We start from the raw sequence: 24,832 nt of genomic DNA on the forward strand, positions 1-24,832 counted from the left end.
GTGTCGCTCTCAGGAAGATTTGATTATCTACGTCTCGTTGGGCGTCTTCAACCATGATGCCATTAAAGATGCTACAAGTGCTGGCATTCGACACGATCAATTGTCAAACCAGACTAGGTCATTTTAATACATTTTGTGATTGTCGTAAGAACGTTGTCAAGGAGGCGTTTTCTCCACCTTCCGACGTTCCTTAGTTTCCGAATTCCGAGCCGCCATGGAGTACATGTGCACCAACATGTCATTATATTGGAAGTTACGGAACAGGTCAATGTATGCAATGTCTATTGCATAATGGTAACGCTAGTCCATAAGCAGGCACACGCTGCGAGCCCCCAGCTCGGCGCAACATACACCAGTCCCGCCGTGTGAACAGGGCTTCTCAAGCAAAATCTACCCCATTCCGTAGTGTGCCAATGTCGCTAATGTTAACCTCCATAACCGTTCCAGGCACAAGGAATTTGGGAGGCTTCAAACCACCCCCGACACCTACATTCCGTCAGTTATTATCTCATCACGCGTCGTCCTCTACATGGTGCAAACGCCATACCTCCGGGGGTACCTGTCATAATAACGCTCCCCTTTTCCAAAGTAGTTCCAGTAGACAAGTATGAGACGAGATACGGGATGTTGAATAAAAGATCATCGACTCTGGATGATTGTCTCAGCTCGCCATCCACCACCGTCCGTAGCTGGAGTGATGCTGGGTCGGGAATAAGACTGCTACCGACTAGTACGGGACCCATTGGTGCAAATGTGTCGAACCCTTTTGAAAATCCCCATTGTGGAACGGGACCTGCTAAAGTGGGATCCCGCTGAAGCTTGCGAGACGAGATGTCGTTGCCGACAGTGTAGGCCGCAACGTAGTCGAGCGCATCCTCCTCGCTTACGTCCTTTGCATCCTTTCCAATGATGACGCACTGTGTATTAAGAGTTCTTAGCAAGCGTCAATCTTTTTGGGTAAAAGGGGATTTTGGCGTCCGTACTAGCTCTCCTTCATAGTCGGCCTGGTTATCTTGGGCGACCTTGGGGACAACAATATTGGCATCGTGGTCATGGACGGTATACGAGCTTTTACAAAACATGAAGGGGAACGGGGGAGGTTTTCGTCCCGTTTCCGCAACTAGGAATCACGTTAGCTTTTTCTTAATCCGAATCCAACAGAACTGCCCGGAGGGTATCGCCCGAGGGTTTGTGGTGATAGTTACTGTGAGTTGCATAGTTTAGCCCAATGCAGCGTACAATGGGCACATTTGATCGGGTGAGTGGTCCAAGCAATTTTTTTACGGTGACAATTTCGTCCGTCACAGTAGTCGCCCCCGTAACATCGTAGAGGTCATTGCCCTTGATTATTTTTGCTTGTAATTTTGTATCCTCTGTAGTAGCTCCGAGGTCGAAACCAGGGGACGGTAGAATAGGCTCGCCGTGGAGGACGCGGCCATCGGTAGCCACGAAACGAATGAGTCGTTGCCAGGCGACCTTCATGTTCGCGACGAAAATAGAAATTATAGATTACTTTTTTTGTCGAACCCGAAGAAACGTCGCCGAGTTATTAATCATATGCTGCAATGTGTCGCCATTTGGTGGCTTGAGTCGTTCCCGCAACGCTGCCGACGGTGCCCCGGACATCTGCTTCGATCTAGGCAGAGGTGGAGATGGACTGCGGCTGTCCGGGGATGTGTCGGACTGGGTTCCGGTATTCAGGAATTAAGTGCTAGTATCTGTAACGTCATTTACAGTGATGGCGAGCGAGGCATACCTCATCGAAGAAGGGGTTAAGCAGTATAATAGCAAGAAATATTTCTCAACTAATTACAGTGAAACTAGCACATCTTTGCACTATAGTTCGACAGTCTACAGACGAAAGAAATGAGTTCACAAGCTTTTACAGATGGCGATGCCTTGGTGCAAGCACTGGGCGATGTAAACGTTTCGCCCTTGTGGGCACAGATGGCGCGTCTGAATCCCGCTGCTCCTAATCCAACTACAAGACCATTTATTTGGAGATATGAACAAATTCGACCGTACCTCTTGAGTGCAGGGCAGCTCATCAAGGAAGAACAAGCAGAGAGACGAGTTCTTATGCTCGTGAACCCTGAAAGAAGTAAGCTAAAGAGGTGCAGAATTTCAACAGGGTCTGGCTAATCACTAGAGATAGCTGCTCCGTATACAACCGATACGTTATACGCTGGGCTACAGCTGGTCATGCCCTACGAAACAGCCCCGGCACATCGACACTCAGCCTTTGCTGTACGTTTCATTATTGAGGGTCGGGGTGGCTTCACTGCAGTTCAAGGACAGCGTGTGGCGATGAATCCTCGCGATGTCATCATCACGCCGACCTGGAATTGGCATGATCATGGTAAGAAGGGGGCTAATGAAGAAGGAGGTGACGATGAGCCTATTATTTGGCTCGATGGTCTCGATTTGCCTGAGTTTGTACACTTCCCAGTGCATTTCAACGAGCACTATTCGGAATCGAGATATCCCGCCAAGGATGTCCAAGATTCTCCCATTGTCTTTCCATGGGCTGAAATGCAGCGGCGCCTGGATGAACAAAAGGGTGCATGGGTTACAGCTCCGTATCTCAAGAAGGACGGCAGCGAATGTAAGTTGGAACGCTAGCCTCCCACGTAGGGTTCTATTGCTAAGCTTGTGCCATCTTGCAGTGAGTCTAACTATTGGGGTATTGGCTGAGCGCCTAGAGGCAACCTCCCAGTCTCAGGAAGTTCGGGAGACGGCGTCTTCTGTCTATCATGTAATTGAGGGTAGTGGGAGTACGATCATTAACGGAAAGAAGACTGAATGGAAGCAAGGCGACACGTTTTGCATTCCAGCTTGGAGCCAATATCAACACTCTGCCGAGTCTGACAGAGTCTATCTGTATCGCTTCGACGATAAACCAATGCTCAAGGCCCTAGGCATGTACCGGGTAGAGGCTTAGGTTCTCTCCATGTACTCAGTTTGGGAGCAGCACGGGTACCCAGTGAACATGGCACAGTAATGTTCGCAATTATTCCAAGGACCAACATCTCAGAGTGATTAAATTTATAAAAGTCATCAGACTATAGAACATGAAATGATACATTATGGCATTAAATGGCTGGAAATACTGCTATCGATGATGAACAATTCCAAGATAAATCTCGACTTACACTCTTAATCGTGTGCGCAGTGCAACTCGAGCATCCATTAGCTGCTACCGGCTTTGCAAGTTTTTAATCCCTATTCCGTGAATTCCCTGACCTAGTTGAGCTCTAATGGTAAATCTGATTTGTCATTCTCTTGTTTTCGAAAGGGTATGGAACACTTGGCATACGGCTAGTGCAATCTGCCGTTCCGAAACAGCAACTAGAAAGTATTCCACACAAATACAATAGCTGAAAAAACCGAGGAAATTCCGATATTTCTTTTTTCGGGTTTCGATCTTTGATGAACTCAATATAGATTCGGGAAGGTTTTATTGCACACCCCTAGCATTTGTGGCTTCGGAACTGCCAGCCGTTCGGAATGAGCAGCAGGAATACAGTTCCAAAGCACGAGTTCCGAACTCAAGTGGCAAATCCAATGAGTCGAAACGGAGTTGGATCACAACAGGTAGTTACTGGTCAGTGATATCTTTAATGACCACACGCAAGGTGCTCCTGATGCTGTTGTTTGACAAGTACAGCCCGCAGTGTCACACCGTTTGGTAAACATCCCTGAATCTCATAGAACAATCTTACACACCGTTGACTTAATAACAGCACGCGAATCTACACCTACCATGGCCTTGTCTCAAAATACCATGGAAGGCCTCAAATATGAGTGTTACAAGTATGGAAACCATGACCGCCAACGTGTGGGTGTCTGGCATCGCCCAACGACTCAGACAGAGGGGTGTTGGATCATGTACGCCACCATTAGCAATTGCTCCCAGCTAGCCGTTACTGACGATTTCAAAGATACATACACGGAGGCGCTTGGCGTGACCCGCGAAATGGGCTAGAGGACTTTCTGCCATCCATTGTGCAGCTGATCACATCTACCGAGATAGATCATTCCAAAATACGCGGCTTTGCAAGTATCGACTATAATCTATCTCCGCACCCGGAACTGTATCAAGATCCAGCTGAGGTTCCTACACATAAGTACAGAGGTGCCAAACACCCAGATCACATTTTGGACATTCGTACCGCCTTGAAGTTCCTCCAACCGAAGATACAACTGATCGATGGGTACGTGCTAATAGGGCATTCTGCTGGCGCAACCTTGGCTTATCAGGCGGTGATGGATCAAGCGGCCCTCAGCAATGAGAGAGAGACATTTGAGATCCCATTACCAGGAGCCGTACTCGGTATTTCTGGTATATATGACCTTGTTGGACTGAACAGTCGACTCAGCAATGGTGCAGCTGGTCTTGATTTTATCAGAGGTGCATTTGGGAGTGATGAGGACGAGTGGATACGAGCTTCTCCTGCCAGAAGTAATGAAAATCTCGGCAACAGCTGGTCGGGCTACTCCCTTTTGGCATACTCCCCAGATGATGGCCTCGTTGATAGTCCTGAGCTGGAGGCAATGGCAAAGAAGCTTGAGGCAGACGGCCTGCCGTTTGACGTTGTTACAGATTTGACTGGGGAGCACGATTTCGTATGGCAACAGGGGAGCCAGATGGTTCGTCTTGTTTCAAAAGTTCTCGACCATATATGAGTAACGTGGTGGCTGCTACAGTATAAAAACAACTGGTTCTAAGTTCGTATCTGAATGAGTGTATGTGACAATGGCTCAGGAGAGATAAGGTGTCCCTTAACTCTCAGGATTATAAAACGGCCCGAGTATTACGTTTCTAGCTCATTATGTAGATTGTTTGTGAACACAAAGTATGGTTTGACCATCGTCATCCAACTTGGGACTCTTCACCGCAGCAACTGCAACTTGGCCTTGATTTTCACTGCATACACCTACCAACCCGTTATCCCAAAGTACGCATACATTGTCACTCTACCAACTGGCTGCATACTAATTTGAACAACCGGCAGGCCATTTATTGGCCAACGCAAAGCTCTGACAGTAGCCCCCACCTGTTTGACAGCCTAGTATATGAATTGCCGAAAGACCGGAACAGAGCTCACCTTGGTTCCGTTCCCGGGTTAGTACGGCGTAGTGAGCTCGTTAGCAAAAGAAGCTGGACCTCCCAGGGCGAAAGTCTGCGTCAAGGCTTGAAAATTTCTCCAATATTCCCCAGCTTCTCCGCAATACCCGCAACAAACCAATATCCACACCCCGGACTATGTAGCATGGGGCAAGGTTATGGGTATGGGACATATCGTGCCTCTTGTGAGTTGATAATTGCTATAAATACATGATGCATATGCCCATGGGGATAAATCACTGATGTGATTCCATTGTCAAACCGGGCTCGCCTTCCTTTTTCGTTTTCTTGAATCTTCATGATCATCGCTGTGCTGATCTCTGTTTCTAATCTCTGAATATACTCAAATTCAACAGAATGGACACCGTCAAAGAGAAAGTCAGTCACGCATTGGATTCAAAAGACGTCCACCAGTCCATCATTCAGGGCTACGCCGCAGACATCATCCACGTGGACCAGATATCTGATCGAGACGACCAGCAAGTGCGTCTCGAGAAACAAAAGACCACTGATGGAGAAGCTCACTTCCACCGCCTTGGATGGAAACGTCTTACCATTGTGTTGATTGTCGAATCCATCGCTCTTGGTAGTCTAAGCCTGCCTGCTGCATTTGCATCCCTCGGCATGGTGGCCGGTGTGATATGTTGTGTTGGCGTGGGACTATTGGCTATCTACACTAGTCATATTATCGGCCTCGTGAAGCTCAAGTTTCCCAAAGTGACTCACTATGGCGATGCTATAGGGTTACTGCTCGGAAAGCCTGGATATGAGGTGGCATGCGCCATGTTCACCGTGCAACTCGTCCTGCTCATTGGATCGCATTGCCTCACAGGCACCATTGCTTTTACGCACATCACCGAAACGAGCATCTGCTCCATTGTTTTTGGAGTCATCTCTGCTGTTCTGCTCTTGATACTCGCCATACCACCCACTTTCTCGGAAATGGCCATTCTTGGATACATCGACTTTGCATCCATCCTCGCCGCCATCGCTGTTACCATTATTGGCACGGGAGTCAGGTCCAACCAGTTGGAACAGGCTAACTGGTCCGCCTGGCCAAAGCCTGGAATGGGTCTTGTGGACGGTTTTCTCGCCATCAGCAACATCGTGTTTGCGTACAGCTTTGCAATGTGCGAGTTCTCTTTTCTGGACGAGATGCACACGCCCAAGGACTATATTAAGGCAGTTTGGGCCCTCGGAATCACGCAAATTGTCATTTATACTCTGACGGGCTCTCTGATATATGCCTTTGTTGGCGTTGGTGTCAAATCTCCAGCACTTCTCTCAGCAGGCGGCACTCTGTCGAAAGTGGCTTTTGGTGTTGCCCTGCCCGTGATCTTCATCTCAGGTTCCATCAACACAACAGTGCTTGGTCGATACTTGCATGGGCGTCTGTTCCAGAACTCGATTGCCCGTTATGTGAATACGCCAAAAGGTTGGGCTACTTGGCTAGGTGTGGTTGCCATTGTGACTGTCTTGGCATTCATCGCAGCGGAGTCTATCCCCATCTTTTACGATCTTTTGGCCATCTGTGGATCGCTCTTCGTCTCGGGGTTTTCTTTCTATATCCCTGCTATCATGTGGTATAAGTTAATCAGGGAGGGTAGCTGGCACTCCCGAAGAAACTTGACTGATGCCGCCCTGTGTGCTGTGTGCTTTGTAATTGGGCTCGTCATCCTAGGTTTTGGGACATATGCAAGCATCGTCGACATTGTAAGTCGCTCCCCTCCCCCCCTTTTCCCCCGGTCCACCATGAGATTGATGGAATCTTTCCTAACCGTATTTTAGAAAAAACACTTTAGTACTGGAGCCATTGGAAGACCGTTTACATGCCAAAAAGCTGGTTAATTGTTGGTACTGCAGGTTTTTGAGGGATTAGGTTGTTGGTCGGGATCAATATTGAGCACCAGACATGCAAGACGTTGCTTCAGCAGGTTTCTGTTGCTGCTGGCAAGTTTTCTAGTCGAGCGCACTTGACAGTGATTAGCTTCTCATCCCAAAACCAATTCGATCTTTCATGTAGCTAGTTATTAGATCCCGTTGATACATGAATCCAGACTCGTCCATGCACTACTGCTTCCCTTTGGCCCTTTACAAAATGGTGACACGTTCTTTAACACCCATCCTAAGCCTGGCTTCTATAGTTCTGCTCTGATCAACAACCGGACAACTGGTGATGTATCACCAAGTCCTGACTATATGGCCCTCGGAGGAACATACCGCTGAAAAGGGACCTTGGTAAGATGCTGCAAGTCCGCTGGAATATGACCATTTCAACCATGGGAGGACTAACTATAGCTCTGCAAGCACTGGATTTTATTGACTACTCTAGCTTACTGCCTAGACTCATGCTGCCATCTCAAGACCTAGCGCCTTCCTGAATATCCGCATAAATCTCCATACATCCTCAAACCTCGTATACAGCGGCACAGGAGCAACGCGAATCACCCCCGGCTTACGCTTATCACACAACACACCGCTTTCTTCCAATACCTGGGAAGCCGACTCCAACAGCCCCTCACGCAGCAATACACTAAGTTGCGTCCCCCTCTGCAGCGGATCTCTCGGTGATATTATACTGAAAAGCGGTCCCCTTCCATCATCCTGAGCCTGATTTATTATCTCGTCAAGCAGGTATTCTGCATACGCAGTAAGCACCAGCGCCTTGTCTCGCAGCTCCTTCATGCAAGTCTTCCCAAAAACAGACAACGCACCAGACAGACTAGCCAGGTCGATGGCTGATGGATTCGACGTCTGGTACCCTGCCGCACCTGGCGTTGGGATAAATTTGTTGTCCATGTTGAAGCGGACCGATTTGTCACCACCATACCAGCCTGTCAGACGAGGGCGGTACGACGCCTTATCACCCGTCAGGTCAACCGTGCCGTATCTCTCGTGAATAAAGGCGCCGGCGATGGCACCCGGGCCAGCATTGATGTACTTGTAGGTGCACCAACAGGCAAAGTCAACGTTCCAGTCATGCAGTTTTAACTCTACATTTCCGGCTGCATGGGCTAGATCCCAGCCAACGATGATACCGTTTGCCTTAGCATGGGCTGTAATTTTGGGAATGTCGAAAAGTTGGCCTGAGTAATACTGTATACCGGGCAGCAACAGAAGGGCTGTATCATGTGCATTTTCATCAATCGTCTTCAGTATAAGCTCAGTCGATATCAGGCTGCCTTTAGGATTGTCAGGCTCAATCTTAATCATACATGTCGCTGGGTCCAGACCATGCCACGCAATCTGGCTTTCAATGGCGTAGTAATCGCTCGGAAACGGCCTCCATTCCAGTATAATCTTGAAGCGCTTTGCATCTGGCTTGTAGAAGCTCGCCATTAGAAGGTGCAGGTTGATTGTCAGGGTATTCATAATAACAATCTCGTGGGGCGAGGAACCAACGAGATCTGCCGACTTTTTGGCGCAATCTTCAGCCAGATCCTGCCATGGAGTAAGTGGCGAGTTAGAGATTTTCGTATCGTGGCCCTTTACACCGATACTGGCCCAGGTTTCAAACTGGGCATTGACATACTCTCGAACTGCCCTCGGTTGCGCCCCAAGAGAGTTTCCCACAAAATAGAGGCACTGTTGGTCATCTTCTGAAGTCTGGTTCTCACCAGTGCCATTGACGAGGGTAGTCTGGACTGTAGCAATATTAGCCCTGTGAGACGCAGACGAAAGTACTAGGGCTCGAGTCAGGTTTCGAGCGTCTCACCAGGAATAGATCCATCCAGGGCAAGGCTCGAACCCACTACACTGGATAGCCACGTGGACCATCCATAAATGGTCCATCTCTATTAAATCCATCTTGTCGGCGCTCAGATTACATAATATCCATTACATTCGTGCTTGAAATGGATGTAATTGATGTATTTAGGTGGATTTAGGGTAGGTTTTGAGGATATTTTCTGACCCAGTATTTCAGCGGTCGGCAGGCGTATTTTTGCACGAAATTGATCTTAAATCGAGACACTTAAAACCCTGGTCAGCAATGCCGATCACTCCACAATTCATCTTCCACTGTCGGCATGAACGAATTTCTTCGAATCTCCTGCTGCTGCTTGGCGTACAATTTTTTTTTACCATGTATGTCATTCGACATGCCAGTCCAGTCAGAGCAACAGAAGCTGCTGGAGGACCGTCTGTTTCGCGATTTTAAAGGCTGGACTTGGTCCGAACGCGCTCGTGACACTAGCTCGTGGCTTTGGGACTTTGGCTGCGATATTCAACGGCATGGGAACCGGAAATGGGCTTGCAAGCACTGCATCCTCATAAATCGGCCCAGTATCGCCAGTTTTGCGTCGTCAGGCCTTCAGAACGCGGCAAATCACCTGTGGCGTGAGCACAAAATACCAGCACCAGCACGCGAGAAAAGGAGCACGGCACAGCTGAAATCAGAAGGCGCACCGGAATCGAAGCAGCCGACTATTGCCTCTGCTTTGAAACTGAACGTTGACAAGCCTAGGGAACAGACTATCGCGAATTGCATCATCTCACGGTTGGATAAACAGCACTTCCAGCGAATGCTAGTGGAATTAATCGTGAGTAGCAATCAATCCTTCTCCTTCGTGGAGAACCCCGTCCTCCGAGAAATCTTCGACTATTTGAGTCCATCCGTTTCGATCCAATGCGCCAACCTGAGCGGCAGTGCTATTCGATATAAGATTATTCAAGAATATAACCGCCACAAGCAGAGGGTTATAGAAGTGCTGAGGAGCTCCACTGGACTGCTCCATATATCATTTGATGGCTGGACGTCTCGAAATAAGCTTGCCCTGTATGGGATTGCCTGCTTTTTTAGAGATGAGAAGGACCGGCCCTGCAAAATCATAATTGGGGTTCCAGAGGCTCATCGCCACTTCGGCTCAACGATCGGCGGGGAGGTTCTCGATGTCCTGCATGCTCTTGGTGTGAGTCGAGAGAAGATTGGCTATTTCACCCTTGACAACGCTGAAAATAACGATACGGCGATGGAGGTTATCGGGGCTGAGCTTGGGTTCAACGGCCGGCTGCGTCGTGGACGTTGCATGGGCCACACCATCAACTTGTCAGCCAAGGCACTGTTATTTGGGAGAAATACGGACGCGTTCGAGCAGCAATTATCAGGCGCAGAAGCGTTATCTGATGCTGAATACGCTCGATGGCGCCGAAAAGGGCCTGTTGGGAAGTTACATAATATCGTTGTGGATGTGCGCGTTACCCATCGGCTGATATACTTATTCAGAGAGGTTCAGAGGGTAGGAGGCTTGACCAAACGCCATTCGCCTTGTGCTAACTTTGGCTCTTTAAATAGGAAGAAATTGATCGCGCCACCACCCTGAAACTTCGGTCGAAGAAACCGCTCAAGCTAATCATCGATAACGACACGCGCTGGCTGTCACAGCTCTACATGATCCGCAGGGCTCTGCGGTTAAAAACGTCCATCAAACTACTGCTGGCCAGGTACAAGGCACAGTGGGAAGACGAAAATCGGTCTAGGAAGACTGGGCAGGTGACGCAAGCCAAGTTGGCCAAAAAGCCACGCATCCTCCGAGACGAGAACCAACTGACAGACAGAGACTGGGAGGTCCTCTACCATTTGGAGGCTATTCTGACCGTCTTCGAAACCGTGGTGAAGACGCTGGAGGGCGATGGGCACATCCGTAAGCGCAGACAGGGCTGGACCGGTTCCTACGGCAATGTCTGGGACGTGGTGCTGGGGTACGAGCTGCTTCTTAACACACTGGAAGAGTATAAAGAGCTTGCTGCTGGTTTTCCTGATGCAGAGTACTTGCGCATCGGAATCAACCTTGCTTGGGATAAGCTGGATGAGTATTACCAACGGCTGGATGAGACGCCGATATACTATACAGCCATGGCGCTCCATCCAGCCTATCGCTGGGACTGGTTTGATGAGACGTGGTCACATAAGCCTAGTTGGGTAAAAAAGGCAAAAGAGATGGTTGCCGATGTCTGGTTATCCGATTACGCCCACCTTGAAGTTGGAACTACCAGCAGCAGGAGTGACGAGGAGCCACCAGCTAAACGGTCTCGGTTTTTCAACGCGTTCGAGAAGAACAGTCGTCTGCCAAGCTCAACACCAGCCTACGTAACAACTATAATGGGCGACGAGTACCAGGCGTGGCAGACGGATCGTGAGGTAGGTGACAGCAATGTTCGCGATCCAATCCGTTACTGGATCACGAAAAAAGGCAGATATCCCAGGTTATCCAGGATGGCCTTGGACTTCCTGACGATTCAGCCAATGTCAGCCGAATGTGAAAGGTTATTTTCAGCAGCTGGCAAGATGGTCTCGGCATTGCGTACAGACCTCGATGCTGAGATTATTGGAATCTGTCAGGTTTTACGTTCTTGGTATCGTGCAGGCCTCATCAAGGACCTAGATCCATTGCTTCACTCGCATGTTGAGACTCAACTGGATGGAGTCTACGCGACTCTGAGCGACAATGAACTGGCACTTGCCGAGTCAAAGTGGCTATTGGACGGCGAGGACAGCGTCAGCGAGGGGGGGTGATTTAGTACTGCAGCAGACGGGGGAAGAGTTAATAACGAAATATGAAAGTGAGGCCGAATAGGCCTGATCCGGTGAACAGTCTCCAAAGTGCACTTGTACATACATGTGTACATCCACTCCACTCAACTTGGAAGTGTATCACATCCACCAAGTAGAGGTCTGATATGTAGCACATCCACTCGACTTGGCCCAAATGTGGATGGGTGTAGTGGTTTCGAGCCTTGATCCAGGGCCCTTTTTTTCAGCGATGAGACTGATGGAAGGACAAATTCACTCCGAAGATGTCGTAGTTTATCCTGCGCGTCCAAGTGTCGTGCAAAAGTAACAGAGTTAGCATCATTTGGGAACCCGGCTGGAGAACCATTTCGCACGCTTTCGACGTATTTCAAAAGTTCCATGTCGTCAGTAGTTTGTCTCATGGAGTTGTTCACGTTGATTGACGAAAAACAACAGCAGATGATGCACGATTTGTAGGGTTCCACCGTTGGCTTGCAGGCTTAAAATAACCAACTTGAACCATCGCTTCCAGAATACCACGTACTTTTCTTCATTGCAAGCCTTTTATCTCAAATATGCTAATATTCAACTGAGACTCGTCAGATTTCCAGAGACGTCCCACTTTGGCGTGTTGCGGCCCCAACGGCTTCATTCTGCTTGGAGTTGATTGGCTGCGATGTTGCTTTCGGAATACAAATTGGGCTTTCTGTTCCGCTCCGTTCCGTAATCTTTCCGCCGATGATCAGTCACCAGAATTGGCTTAGGAAAGCCTTAAAGCCGGGGGACGGCACTTGCTCCGGACTCTTGATCCAACCTCTCGGTCAACTCATCCTCGCCGTCTAAACCAGTCTAAATCCCTACCTACCCTCGTTGTACTTTGTACATGTCCAAGTATTGCCGGAAGCACGAGGCATAAAGGAAAGAGTGCTCCGTACATACCGTACGGTATGGATGGACTGCGCATTACGGGCTGCGCATTACGGGCTTCGGTTCCTCAGGCTAAGAATGTCAGCGTCATGGCCGATCCGCCTGCCAGCGTTGCACGGGCTTCCGGCGACAAGCGACCGATGCCATCCGTCGCCAATGAACCAGCTAAGCGTCGTGCTCCGTATGCACAAAGGGCATGTGATGCTTGTCGCAGGCGCAAAGGCCGTTGCAACGGGGCTAAGCCTTGTGATTACTGCATCGGCCGCTCGTTTAACTGCTGCTACTCCATCAGTTCTCATGACAGTCGGCCAGTCAAAACGCGGCAGAGTTCGTCCAAAACTTCTACCATTGCTAGCAAGTGGACGCCGGAGTAAGTTGGATACTTGGGGATGCCTTACTGGGTCGATTTTTCATGCATGGTGTGACTAACTCAACTTTGCAGTAGCAGCTCTATTAATGGCCTCGTTGCCACAATCCAGGGACACTTGGATACTCTTGCCTCTCATGTCAGAACCGATGCTACGGTCCAAGACCAAACTGGGGACGACGCCTTTGCTCGGGGTAGCATGACAAGACCGACTCAAGAGCCGGCAGTGAGATATGGACTTTCCGCATTCACATCCGCAGCTACGCCCATATCGCCCTCATCATCAACCACTGACAAGTCATCAAAGCGACCCAAAGGCGTCAAGTATCACGGGCCGACCAGTCCAGCATACAGCCTGGTGGCTGCACAGATCCAGTTCGAGGACCGAAGGATCAATGTAGGCGTCAGTCCAAGCAGCAAACTAAGGAGCGCTACATGTGACAAGAGCGACAACGAAAGCGACAGCGATCAAGAAGACGATGGTCATTCAAAAGACGAAAATTCCATTGCCAGTCGCCCATTGGCGAGACCAAGTACGCACCAAGCGCTCTTCCAATCACTTCACCTATTCCACACTCGCGAAACCATTCGACTCGTGCGTGTGTACCACGAAGTTATTGGCGAGCTGCATCCCATTTGCAATATTGACGCCCTCGTGGAGCTGATACGACAGATACATTCGACCAGTAGTGGTGGCCTTTCTGGAAAAGGGGAGCGCGAGGTGGCCGTGGATGTGAATGACTTGTTGGAATTGAACCTCGGTCTGGCTATTGCGCTAACCGCTGAGGCCGCCACCTCATCTACTATTGCCAACACCATATACAAGCAATGTCGAGGCTACATCGATACCAAGATAACGAGCCGCTCAAAGTCTATCAAGGATGTTGTTGTAACGCTGATGCTGGTTCGTACTTTTCTATTCTTCCAATCCACATTTTTGGAGTTTGGACGTTAATATTTCTCAACTCGTAGGGACTGTACTATTTCTTCAAGTGTGAGTCTCAACTCGCTTGGCGCATGTGTGGTCTAGCTGGCCGCATGGCAATGGAACTTGGATTGCACAGCCTAGAAGCGTCACAGTTCGACCAACAGAGCAGCGAATGGCAGCAAGAGTTGGTAACATTGTCCTGTACGCTGTTGGTCCTCGATCGTCAATGGAGCGCCGCAACAGGATATCCATCTAATTTCAAAGAAACGGATTTTGAAATGGCCAAAGTTTCATTGGTAATAACAACTGACTTCTGTCCTACGACTCCCCAAACCGACAATATTAACAACGGGAGCAGGCACATACGCCCTACTTGAAAGAGATGATGAAGTTTACCCTCATCAGCCACAAATTCAACGAACCAATCTCCCAAGTTGCTCGGGGCGAATGCATCGAGGAAGATGACATTGACTTGATCAACTTCCAAGTCGAAAATTGGCGGAAACGAGCCCTTGAGAACCAAAGCTTTGTTCACCCCGAACAGTGGGAGTCAAGTCTGTCTGCACAACCGCCCCCGTGGACCACCCTCTTGTACCTACGCGCAAACGCCGTTCGAGGGATCCTCATGCGTCCTTTTTATCTCTCCAGCCAAGGCAGCCACGTTGCCGCTAAGAAGGTATGGCCGGGGTTGGAACTCGTCTCGGACTCGCTCAACATTTTATCCATTCTTGACAACACTACCGACATCTACAAGAAGCAACACCCCAACTTCCAACACTACGTAGCTTCATCATGCGCTCTACTTTTCCTCATAATTATATACACCAAGAAGCACGGCATCACACCGCCAGAATCCAAACACGAGTTCCTGCAAACGGTGAAGCAGAATTTCGACATTGCTCTCAAGCTCTCGGCTGCATACAGCCAATCATCGCGCGCATCACGGGAGCTATGGAAGCGTTTGCAGTCTGTAGGAGATCCTTTATTCCGCTGGGGCGTTCTACATGAGGAGACGCTGCGAGATGCTTCTGGGGCAGGTACATCATCGAATACTCGGCCCGCCGATTCCGATTCGAGAATGCCCAAAGCGAAGAGACAAGACGTTGTAACAGAAGACACGGGGTGGGCCAATCAAATAACTTCAAAGAATAGGTCATCTGCCGTGCCTGGGGATGGCCTTTTGTTTCAGGACATGTCCATCTCGAACACGATGGCGACGTCAACTGGTCCGGAAGGGCCTGCTTCGATGAACGAGCTCATCGAGAATGATTTTGGGTTTGATTCATTGGATCCTCTAATTTTAGGGTGGCCGATGAAATCGACTGGAGCGTGGTTCTCGGATGGCTTATTTTAGTCAAGATACGAGCTGTAACTTTTGACCTGCATTTGTGACGCTAGCAATGTGGCAAAGCGAGGTGTTTGAAATGCACGTCGCGAGCAAAGGCTTTGGCAGTGCCATGATGGAGCAAGTACTCACTTACGCATCCAGGCAGAATCGGCTTGCAGTCTGGCGTCAGGTTGTCGTTTTCCCCCTGGATGTCAGGTCTGCTAGGGCACGACTTACCACGCTTAATCAATGTTAAAGTTAGCCTTATTTTTGCTCTGCAGGCGGAACAAGTGTGAGGGGACTCGCACTCACGTAATAACGAAGGAATCTGGCTGCTGACCGGTAGGGAACAGTTCCTCATCTGCGCGGATTGAGGCGAAGCTCGAAAATGTTGCTAAAACAAACGCTATATTAATTTGTTGAAGTTAAAACTCTGTCCAGCAGACGCAGAAACAGGAGCAGACCCAGCCGTAGACTTGGGTCACGGACTTGGAACTTCTATGTCTCTTGTCGAAACAGTGCCAAGCTCTTAGCGACCTAATCATATCGGCTTCGACTTCCGCAACGTCGACTTTCTGCAGAAGTGTTTCGGCTTCGAACAGAATATCAACGGCGCGATATCTTCTGAACGATGCAAATGAGACTGTCATCTTAACAGCAATTGGGAACCCCCCACCTATCTCGTTAGCATTTTTGGCAGGATTTATGTCGTATGCAGGCCATCAGCTCCTTGCTATCAGTCGACTTGTCGCAAGTCGTGTGCGACAACATCGGTCACCACATCGTTGTTCTGGACCACACCCGCATGGTGGCCAGCGAAGCGCATGATCTCTTGCATATCAATTCTCATTACATCACCTCCACTGTGCCTGCAGGTACCTTGACAAGCTTTCACCACAAGACAATACTTGACCGCGGCCTGGTCTTGACTCCCATGGCCCCCAACCCGCATGGCTTGTACTGATGGGAAAACATGCAGGCGCTCGGAATTAGCGGCACAGTTAATATTGATGATGGACTCTTTGCAAGCCAAGTAGAGCAGAGACTTCGGCCAAGGATGATTGTGTTGGTCATGGGCAGTATCATCGCGAATGGTGAAGAGAGTAACGGACATGAAGCAGGGAGGACGAGGTTTCCGCCGCATGTAGGCCGGCTACAAAGAGACAATCACAACCCCAGTTACACACATGCCATCTGCATCACTACATGCAAATACGCGATGACACGGGAGAAACCTCTCATTGCTAACTTTCTTTTCTTGGAACCTACAGGAGTAAACTGGAACGCCGAGGAGTAGCCTGAAGAACACATGCAGGCATAAAAGGAACAATTCCTCCCAAGTTTGGCAGCACAAGAATAAACTTCATCCCATCACCCTCCAGTTAATCATCACTTGCATACATACAAGCTATCCTTTCCCATCCTCTTCATTCTTCATCTACATATACTTGTCGTCATGCATTTCACCAACATCATTGCCAGTGGTCTCGTCATCGCCAGCGGCCTCGCCGCACCCCGCCCAATGGACAGCCGCGAGGTAATGATCCCGCCGTCAACCTGGTTACAGCACAATCTAATTAATTCTCTCGCCAGGTCACTCAATTGAGCCCTCGGGAGTACTGGGCGTTTGCATTCAAGCAACGTGACAGCAACTTGGCTCACGACAAACGGGACAAGTCGCAGGCCGTTGCTGCCCGCGCAGATCTGAAGTTCGCCCTTAAGGTTCGAGAGGGCTCGCATGCGAAGCGAGCTCCCCTGGATTCGCAGTGCGAACAAACCGAGGAGGGCATCTACTGCACCTACACCAGCGCGGATGTCGAGGCATACGGTACTGCTGGCCGCCTTCAGGACGGCTGCTTGACGGTTAGCACGGTTGTCACATGCTTCTACCCCGGAGCCAAACCCGAAGACATTGTAAGTCGGTGTTTGGTCTTTGGAGAACAGTTCCCAACAAATTGCTGACTTTCCCCAGAACTAGGTACGAACGTTATGCGCCCAGTTTTGTGTAGGAGAGCACATGTCGGTCAGGCATGGGTGATGGACGGGATGGAATGCGTTCCTCGTAAAGGAAAGCTTCGTGAGAGTGCAAAGGATCATGTAGATATAGGTTGGACTGACACCCATTGATAATTGTTAGACCTGTCTTTTGTGTTGTAACTTTCTTTGTATCATCTCGTTGAGAACTAACTGACTTGACATTTGATTGTATTGTGATCTCCTTGAATTGTGATTGGCGCCCAAGTGTCAGCACATGTGACTGTTCAAGGTTGGTCCTCAGAAAGAGAGAAGTGAAAGAAAAGAAAAAGGCTCTACATCAATCAATAACTTGACATGGAGTTTTTGGTTTTCTGCCCTCCGCCTGAAAATAACCGATAACGGGCTACTGTCTAATGTGGAAGTTGGTGGTTGTCCCGCACACGCGGCTTGGTGAGTCGTGTTGGTGGATGCAACAGCTGCACGATGGCTGTGGCGGGGTTTTGAGCACTTGACTTGACCAATCTGATCGCGAATTGATATTGACCAGACCAGACTTGACTCCAAACCCCTGTTTTCCCGCACCCCGCCTAAAGGTTAGCGCTCACAATGCCCTGAGGCCGAGACATGCAGCCCGGCACGGGCCTATTTAATGAGGCACAGGCATCCGCTGCGAGTTGCACCTGGTCTCAAGAACTTTTGGACGTTGGGATTCATCGAATTGCAGATCGAACAAGTTAACCCAACTCGGACAAAATCACTTACAAGCTCTCATCTCAACAGCAGGCGAACCATAACCTCAAGCCAGCTCCGCACGCACCAAGAAGATAGCATTTTGGATTATTTGTGGCGTATTGCTATTTTGCAGGAAGCAAGATGGAATCGCCACAGGTGCTCGTTCTTGGATGCTTTGACGACCTCCCAAACGCGTTCGTGTGTGTATGTTTCCCCTCGGCATTAACAAGCTAACGGGCGCAGGGGATTAAAAACGGACGAAAAAGTATTGGCGAGTCTTCAGATCCCATGCAAAGTCATTTCCACGGGCATAAATTCTAAGCGCTGCGAGGAGCACGCAGAGCATGTGCAGACAGAACCAAAGGCCCTCCTTGCTGAGCTTCGGTCCGCTCTCCAAAGTAGCGACTGCAATGTTATCAAGATTGGTCGGTCTACTTCAACTCTCGCCAACTCAAATCAAAGTCAAAGACGCGAATACTAACTCACGAATGTGTGCAAAGGCGCCATACCGTCTATTGACTCTGTTCAGGTCCTGTCTGAGATCTGGAGGCAATGGCCAAAGGTGGCATCCGTTCTCGATATAGAGCCGTTCTTTAAAACGGGACAGGAAATACCAAACGGAATGCTTGTGGCGCTTATAGAGCATGTTCTGCCATCTGTTACCATTCTTTCCGCCACTGTTCGCGAAGTTATGGCCTTGTTAGAAGGAGCATCTATTAAAGCCAGTTATCCGACCGGCATACAAAGCATTGTGGCACTGGGAAAAAAGCTGCAGAGGCTCGGGCCCAGGTATGTCGTTGTGAAAAGAGAGATCTTTGACGAGTCTGAGCAGACGACTACACTCCATTTCGTGCTCTGCGGCGCTGGGGAACCCGTTATAGAGCGACTGCGTTGTGAGAACCCGAAAGGCGTGTTTGGCGTAAGCTACTCTATCATCTGTAAGTTCTCATTAAATTTTTAAAAGTGTGGTCTCGACATTAACAAGCTCTATCTAGCGGCTATTACAGCGAGTTTAGCACAAGAACGCACTGCGCTAGATGCGGTGGTGGCGGGCTTCCAATTTGCACAGGAAATGCTTCAGAAAGGAGATTATTTTGATTGATCGACTTCTGCACATATTAACATGGGAGGTAGAGGCACGAAGGTTTTTTTTTTTTTTTTCGTGCTACTCCGTATTGCTCTTATTTTTTCCACGTATTCTTTAGTCTACAGTCGCACAACTCAGACCGTAAAGACTCACTTAGATCACGCCTTCCTTTAAAAAATAAATTGATTCATGCGAACCAGCTCTCAAACTTTATTAATCGCTGTCAATTGTTCCCCGTCTCTTTGCTTATCGTTTTCCGGCGACGAAACTCGGCATTTACTCGTACCACATCTGCGGAGAAAGACTGGCGACCAGAGATGGGGTTTAAATCGTTGGGGAATACGGCATCTGTGATCACAGCGTTAATCGAGTCAGCCGGCGTCGATACCACAGTTAATAGTTAGCAGTTCAAGTTATTATTGGTTTCGCGCTTACGGGTCTGGGTGTCTATTTGCGCCCTTTGACAAGACAAATGTCCGAGGGGCAGTCTCCAGTACATGTACGGAGGAATTATTTCAGTTTGAAGGTGGCCGTCTCTTCGGCTTATTAGCACTATTACGGAGGAGATCAAGGTCATGCACAGCCACATTTTTAGGTCACTTTGCTGCCGGGCAGTGCAAGAAGGCTCTTCTTCCAAGGCACATTTCGCTGTGCTGGGAAACCAGGGCATATGGGGGGATGGCCGGTAAACCAAATCGACTGACTGGTCAGCTCAAGAATATCTCGGCTGAACCACTGCGGAACATAGCCCAATCAATTGTGCCGTCAATCATACCAGCTTTGCAGGGACCCCACAAGGGCTGATGGGTTGATTAGGCTTCGTGTCTCAAAAGACATCAGGCGAGGCACAAAAACGGCTGACTCACCAGGCGGATTAAGGTGGCTGTTGATGACCTAGCTAATACTCCGTGTGCCGAGTTGTAGTGTCTGAAAGGTCATCTCAAGCTCTACCATGAGTTCTCCCGCTGTCAATGTGCCCCGAACTCTTTAATTTTCTTGGTCGGCTAACAAGCTTTTGCGCCAGTGCTTACTTTGACTGATCAGAACTAAATATCTCCCACACAGCCATTTCCCGCTGACCGCATAAGTTAACGCCTACATACGAAGCAAGGCAAGTGTGGTATTCGTTTGCTGGTCATTTATTCCGGACCGCTCTAGCGGCAACAACCGATGCCAGACAACAGACAATGTTGGGAGTGCCGTAAAAGGCGACTCATTTGCGACTTTGGACGGCCAGTCTGTAAAAAATGCCAAAATAGAGGGGTATCATGCCCAGGATATGACCACAAGCCTTTGCGATGGATTGAGCCCGGAGAGACGAGGTCAAAGAAGCGAAAGACACAACAACACGTCGAGGGAAAATCGGTCACACATGAACATGAAATATCGCGGATTGTATTGGATGATGGGGGTACTACAGCTCTGGTTCAATCGATATCGTATTGTAGGTATCATTTCACCCAGAATTGGAGGCCTCGTGCCTTTGTCTCCACGTTGGAGTGCGCTTGAAAGCCCTTCCCAAACTAGAGAGAAGGAGAAAGAGAAATGAAATGAAAGACAGAGAACTAACATCAGCCGGATATCATCACAGACAACGATGTCATCTGTCCAGACTTGCTTGCCACAACCAGGCTTGGCCGTCTAAACCCGTTCTTCGTAGCACCAACTGCCGTGGCATATATTCGCCCTGCAGTTGCGGAAATGGTTATATCTACTGCATTGGGACATCGAATTTTGCAAAGTGTTCAGTTGCCAGGCGCGGAGCGAGGCACTCTAGCCATCAAGTTGCAACATCATCGAGGATCTGCTATTAGGATGATAGCGGAGGACTTAGCTCGTGACGACATGCGCACAAGCGACGAAATACTGGTTTGCGTCTTGGTATTTCTACTAGCCGAAGTTAGTGAATACTTTCCTCTAGCAAAACCCACGTTGTCACGTTTGTTAGCTAAACTTACGTCGTTATCAGATTCAGCAATCCATTTCCTCGTCATGGCGACAGCATGTCGATGCGGCGACCGCAATTATTGACTCGCGCGGTGGTCTCGCCGAGCTCATGCCTAGCTGTGAACAACTTTCCCACTTGTTCCGCTATTTTATTATGTGAGTTTCTTCTTCGTTTTTTGTGCAGCTCCAGCTTCGGAACCGGCAACAGCACCAGGTCCTCCATCTCACCAGCGACCATCATTGACAACTTGATACAGCATTGATATACTAGGGGCAACTACTGCTCCCCCTCTGGATATTAAGCGATCAAGTCGGCAGCTTGAAACTCTACCGGTTCTGACTACACTGTTTGGTGATGGTCTTCAGACATGTGTCCCATGTCCACCGGAGCTCTTGGCACATATAATCTTGGTCAATAATTTACGTGCTCGGATACATGCTGCAGCTGACGAAGACGAGAAAAACAACCTGTTTTCTGAGACGAGAACAGTGCTGCAAAGCGTATGCGACTTTCCCGTGCAGCAATGGGTAGATGAGGTTGTGCTACCGGGTTTGTCCGTTGAGGACACGGCACATTTTCCACGCCACGACTCTATCATTACAAGCCGACTCAAGTCTCGTCGATGGACTTGGCTTGCGTTCATATCGGCGTATAAATCGGCCATTGCTTTGTATTGCCTTTCGACGATCTTTGGCGTTGGTTACCTGTCAGCTTCCGAGCGAAGTGCCTTGCAATCCGGCGACAACATCGCTCACGAGACTGATTATGCATTCCATTGGAAAACATTGCGTGGCAACTTGCAACTAGTCGTCTCTGACCAAGAAGACCACCTTCGGAAGTTTACCATCTGGCCAATGGTCATTCTGGGGTTAACAGCAAGCCCCATGGATGAGGCCTCTAAGGTTTTCGTAACAAATGAGTTGAGATGGATTAGTAAAAATGTAGGCACTGCCTCTCCATTGATCGCGATAGAAGTCTTGTTAGCGCTGTGGCGAAGTGTAAGCCAGCGTACTCTACCAGGCACAACTGTTGTGACGTGGGACAGTGTTTTTAAGCAGCCCTATATTTTCGCCTTGTGATAACGTTGACCGAGTTTATGGAGGACTTGATATACTTGAGCGGAAGGCGAGGGTAATAAACGTCAGGCATTACCCCGACGGGCGCCATGTTCTTTTTTGACCATGTTTTCGCAGAAAGTGATATTCGATCCAATTTCTGTTTTATTTGTGCTTCCCGAGTGATGCATGCACCTTTCAGCTTCCCCTCTTGTCATTGCCAACAGAGTTCAGAACAGCACAGCCACGCTGCGACGTGGATCTGCGTTGGTATACGCCAAGTCTTGGCCAAACTTCTTTCCTGTTTAGGAGTTTTATCTTTGTGCCATGATATTGGCAGTGCAGGCAGAGCCACCATGATGTCAAGTATTAGGATCTCTCTTTTATTTCCATTACTGGCAAAATAATTGCGTCGCAGTTGCGAGTAAAGTTGATGCTGTGGTGCCTGATATGGAAGAGCTGTGGAAGATAGTAGGCAACACTCGGAACGCAACAGTTTCTATATAAGGTGCCTGCAAGGTCTTGTGTTGTGATGTAATGTACGATGGCATCATTATTTAACCCATTGAATCCTAAGTTTGGTATTAAAGAGCTAGAAGAACAAGATCAAATCAAAATGCGCCACCTCACGTTTGTTTTGCTGAACATTTTCGGTATTCAACAGGCTGTTTTGGCTGCTCGAAACGAATCAAGCATTCAATGCGGCATACTTGCCGACACGAACCGGGATGGCATTGTCGACGACTTGGATAGAGACCATAAGCATATGTGGACGTCCAACTACGGCGCAATTTTTCTTCCCAACATTGGCGATGAGCATCGACGGTGCGCAATTCGTGATGGGACCGGCATATCCTTCAGTAACGAGGAACTCGCCGCGTGTAATGATGCGACGGGAGATAGACTTATCACAACCCGTTATGCGGCAAAGCTACGAACAGATCCGGTCCAGGGTCTGTCTGGAGATGCGGTCGGAAAAATATACACGGATCCTCCCTCGTCACTTTCCCGCGTTCGAGTATTCTGGCTGCACGGCAATAGCCCCAATGTGTCCTCAGACTGGACTTTGGTGCAACCGGAACTGTCCTTTAACTCTACAGCCCTTTCAAAAGGACTGATTCTCGCAATCGATGGAAGGGAGTTAACTACGGGTACCAACGACTGGAATGGAAGAGTTGATATTGTTTTCAAGGTTACCGATTCTGGACGAACAGCAACCGACTTCGTGGCAATGAGACAGGCACCAATTCTGGTCCACCACCACCTGCACAAGACAGAGACTGTTGTTACACTCCAAACGAGACAAGGCGTATCCAAATGGCAAGCACCCTTTGTAGAGAAACTGCGTGGTGTTCTTGGGAATTTAGATTCTCAGCCATCGCTGCTTGTGCTCAACAATAGCTACGATGTTTGGGGTCAAGACTTTATGGAACCTGCATTCGCAAGCATGCCAGGTCCAAATGGCCCTGTTTCTCTTCGAGTGCTTCTCCGCTCTCCGCAGTCAACTAGACGGAATGGACGAAAGGTGTTCGAGCAGCTTCGAGGTCCCGGAGTGGGAGGTTGGCAGCCCGGTCTTGGAACTGGTTTTGGATGGGAAGAGATTAACTCTGGCGGTAACATGGAGACTATTCCGCCTTACGTTTCCCGATCGGGAGTCCGCTATCGCAACGGTCGGGTTCTGCTCGGAAAGCACTTTGATACCTACCCTGCCCAGTCTTGGATCGATTTTCTGGAGTCCCAAGGGGAGCAGCCACCCCTGTTTCTTGAGGCTGGCTGGCTTGTTGCCGGCCACATTGATGAGATGGTCCAGTTCTTGCCCTACAACAATACTCTCGGTTTCAAGATGGCAGTGCCAGACATGAGGTCAGCTATCGCAACTCTAAAAAACCTAAACAGCACCGGCCATGGTGCGGTGCCAGCACTGAGCTATGATGGAGATATGACCCCTGACACAGACGCTATTTTTCTCGACCCTAGTGTTCGAAACAAGACCGTCAGTTCTCTGTTGTCAGATGAACGATTCATCTGGGTCAATGAGTATGCCCAAAAATATGTGGACAGCAATCTGTCTATATTGCTAAGAGAACTGCCAATCGAAGACAGCGATGTCATTCGTGTGCCAACGTTATGGAAGGATAATACGTATCCCTGGCCCCGGAGCCCTGATGGTATTCCCACACGACTTCGCCGAGCATATCCTGGCCAGAGACAGCTGCAAACGTTTCATCCATCGGCTGTGAATGGAATTGTACTTGGTTCAGACTATGTTGCCCCGAAGCCATGGGGCCCATTGGTGGATGGGAAAGATGTCTTGGAGGATGCCATCCGTGCTGCGTACGCCAGTGCAGACATGAAAACCGTGTTTATTGATAATTACATGTCACATCACGTTCGAGGTGGCGAAGTTCATTGCGCAACAAATACCCTCAGAGACACAAACATTGCTTGGTGGACAATGAATTGATGGGCACCTAAGAAATTTTTTGGAAGAGTGTGGGAGGTGTATTATTTTGTTACGTGCCTTGCCCTAGACTCTAGATCGGAATACAGCATGTCCGTTTTCTTTCTACGCTCGGTTCTCACTGGTGCCGTTGCCGATTCGAGCTGGTGTTTTTCTTGATCGACATTGTTCATGATGCCTGCAATAAGCTGAGGTGAGCCACTGCGAGGTCGATCCTTCAAACAACAGCCAATTGACGTAAGCCAGTCTACAACCCATGGAAACCGATGCCGGGCCGTCGATACGATGTCCCCGGTGCAATGCCGTGACGCGTACACATATCCATTATCGAATGTTCAACAACCATGCCAGCTAGGACTAAGGGCTTGACGCAAAAATGTAGAA

General features: G+C 49.1%; 8 protein-coding genes across 8 annotated transcripts; 6 read left to right on the forward strand and 2 right to left on the reverse strand.

Moving 5' to 3' along the window:
* Nucleotides 1–379: 379 nt before the first annotated feature.
* VFPPC_10394 (fumarylacetoacetate hydrolase family protein) lies at nucleotides 380–1,482 on the reverse strand (the record flags this gene model as incomplete). The annotated part of the gene is made up of 4 exons (XM_018288771.1): nucleotides 380–486; nucleotides 548–917; nucleotides 984–1,120; nucleotides 1,206–1,482. 4 exons carry the CDS (start codon nucleotides 1,480–1,482, stop codon nucleotides 380–382), a joined length of 891 nt encoding a protein of 296 aa, XP_018137356.1.
* A 384-nt stretch (nucleotides 1,483–1,866) lies between these two features.
* VFPPC_10395 (gentisate 1,2-dioxygenase) lies at nucleotides 1,867–2,941 on the forward strand (the record flags this gene model as incomplete). Its single annotated transcript, XM_018288772.1, has 3 exons — nucleotides 1,867–2,101; nucleotides 2,156–2,605; nucleotides 2,667–2,941. 3 exons carry the CDS (start codon nucleotides 1,867–1,869, stop codon nucleotides 2,939–2,941), a joined length of 960 nt encoding a protein of 319 aa, XP_018137357.1.
* Nucleotides 2,942–3,763: 822 nt separating this feature from the next.
* On the forward strand, nucleotides 3,764–4,686 carry VFPPC_10396 (carbohydrate esterase; the record flags this gene model as incomplete). The annotated part of the gene is made up of 2 exons (XM_018288773.1): nucleotides 3,764–3,888; nucleotides 3,942–4,686. The coding sequence occupies 2 exons, from the start codon at nucleotides 3,764–3,766 to the stop codon at nucleotides 4,684–4,686; spliced, it is 870 nt and encodes a 289-aa protein (XP_018137358.1).
* A 2,788-nt stretch (nucleotides 4,687–7,474) lies between these two features.
* On the reverse strand, nucleotides 7,475–8,935 carry VFPPC_14764 (kynureninase; the record flags this gene model as incomplete). Its single annotated transcript, XM_018292532.1, has 2 exons — nucleotides 7,475–8,772; nucleotides 8,881–8,935. The coding sequence occupies 2 exons, from the start codon at nucleotides 8,933–8,935 to the stop codon at nucleotides 7,475–7,477; spliced, it is 1,353 nt and encodes a 450-aa protein (XP_018137359.1).
* A 293-nt stretch (nucleotides 8,936–9,228) lies between these two features.
* Nucleotides 9,229–11,642, forward strand: VFPPC_14765 (restless-like transposase; the record flags this gene model as incomplete). The annotated part of the gene is made up of 2 exons (XM_018294621.2): nucleotides 9,229–10,365; nucleotides 10,422–11,642. 2 exons carry the CDS (start codon nucleotides 9,229–9,231, stop codon nucleotides 11,640–11,642), a joined length of 2,358 nt encoding a protein of 785 aa, XP_018137360.2.
* Nucleotides 11,643–12,586: 944 nt separating this feature from the next.
* Nucleotides 12,587–15,215, forward strand: VFPPC_10397 (Zn(2)-C6 fungal-type DNA-binding domain-containing protein; the record flags this gene model as incomplete). The annotated part of the gene is made up of 4 exons (XM_018288774.1): nucleotides 12,587–12,936; nucleotides 13,009–13,837; nucleotides 13,906–14,157; nucleotides 14,220–15,215. The coding sequence occupies 4 exons, from the start codon at nucleotides 12,587–12,589 to the stop codon at nucleotides 15,213–15,215; spliced, it is 2,427 nt and encodes an 808-aa protein (XP_018137361.1).
* Nucleotides 15,216–16,644: 1,429 nt separating this feature from the next.
* On the forward strand, nucleotides 16,645–17,166 carry VFPPC_10398 (hypothetical protein; the record flags this gene model as incomplete). Its single annotated transcript, XM_018288775.1, has 3 exons — nucleotides 16,645–16,725; nucleotides 16,782–17,102; nucleotides 17,161–17,166. 3 exons carry the CDS (start codon nucleotides 16,645–16,647, stop codon nucleotides 17,164–17,166), a joined length of 408 nt encoding a protein of 135 aa, XP_018137362.1.
* A 5,437-nt stretch (nucleotides 17,167–22,603) lies between these two features.
* VFPPC_10401 (arginine deiminase type-3) lies at nucleotides 22,604–24,451 on the forward strand (the record flags this gene model as incomplete). Its single annotated transcript, XM_018288778.1, has 1 exon — nucleotides 22,604–24,451. The coding sequence occupies one exon, from the start codon at nucleotides 22,604–22,606 to the stop codon at nucleotides 24,449–24,451; it is 1,848 nt and encodes a 615-aa protein (XP_018137365.1).
* Nucleotides 24,452–24,832: the final 381 nt, after the last annotated feature.

The sequence above is a fragment of the Pochonia chlamydosporia genome, assembly GCF_001653235.2.
Source record: "Pochonia chlamydosporia 170 chromosome Unknown PCv3seq00011, whole genome shotgun sequence".
Lineage (NCBI taxonomy): Eukaryota > Fungi > Ascomycota > Sordariomycetes > Hypocreales > Clavicipitaceae > Pochonia > Pochonia chlamydosporia.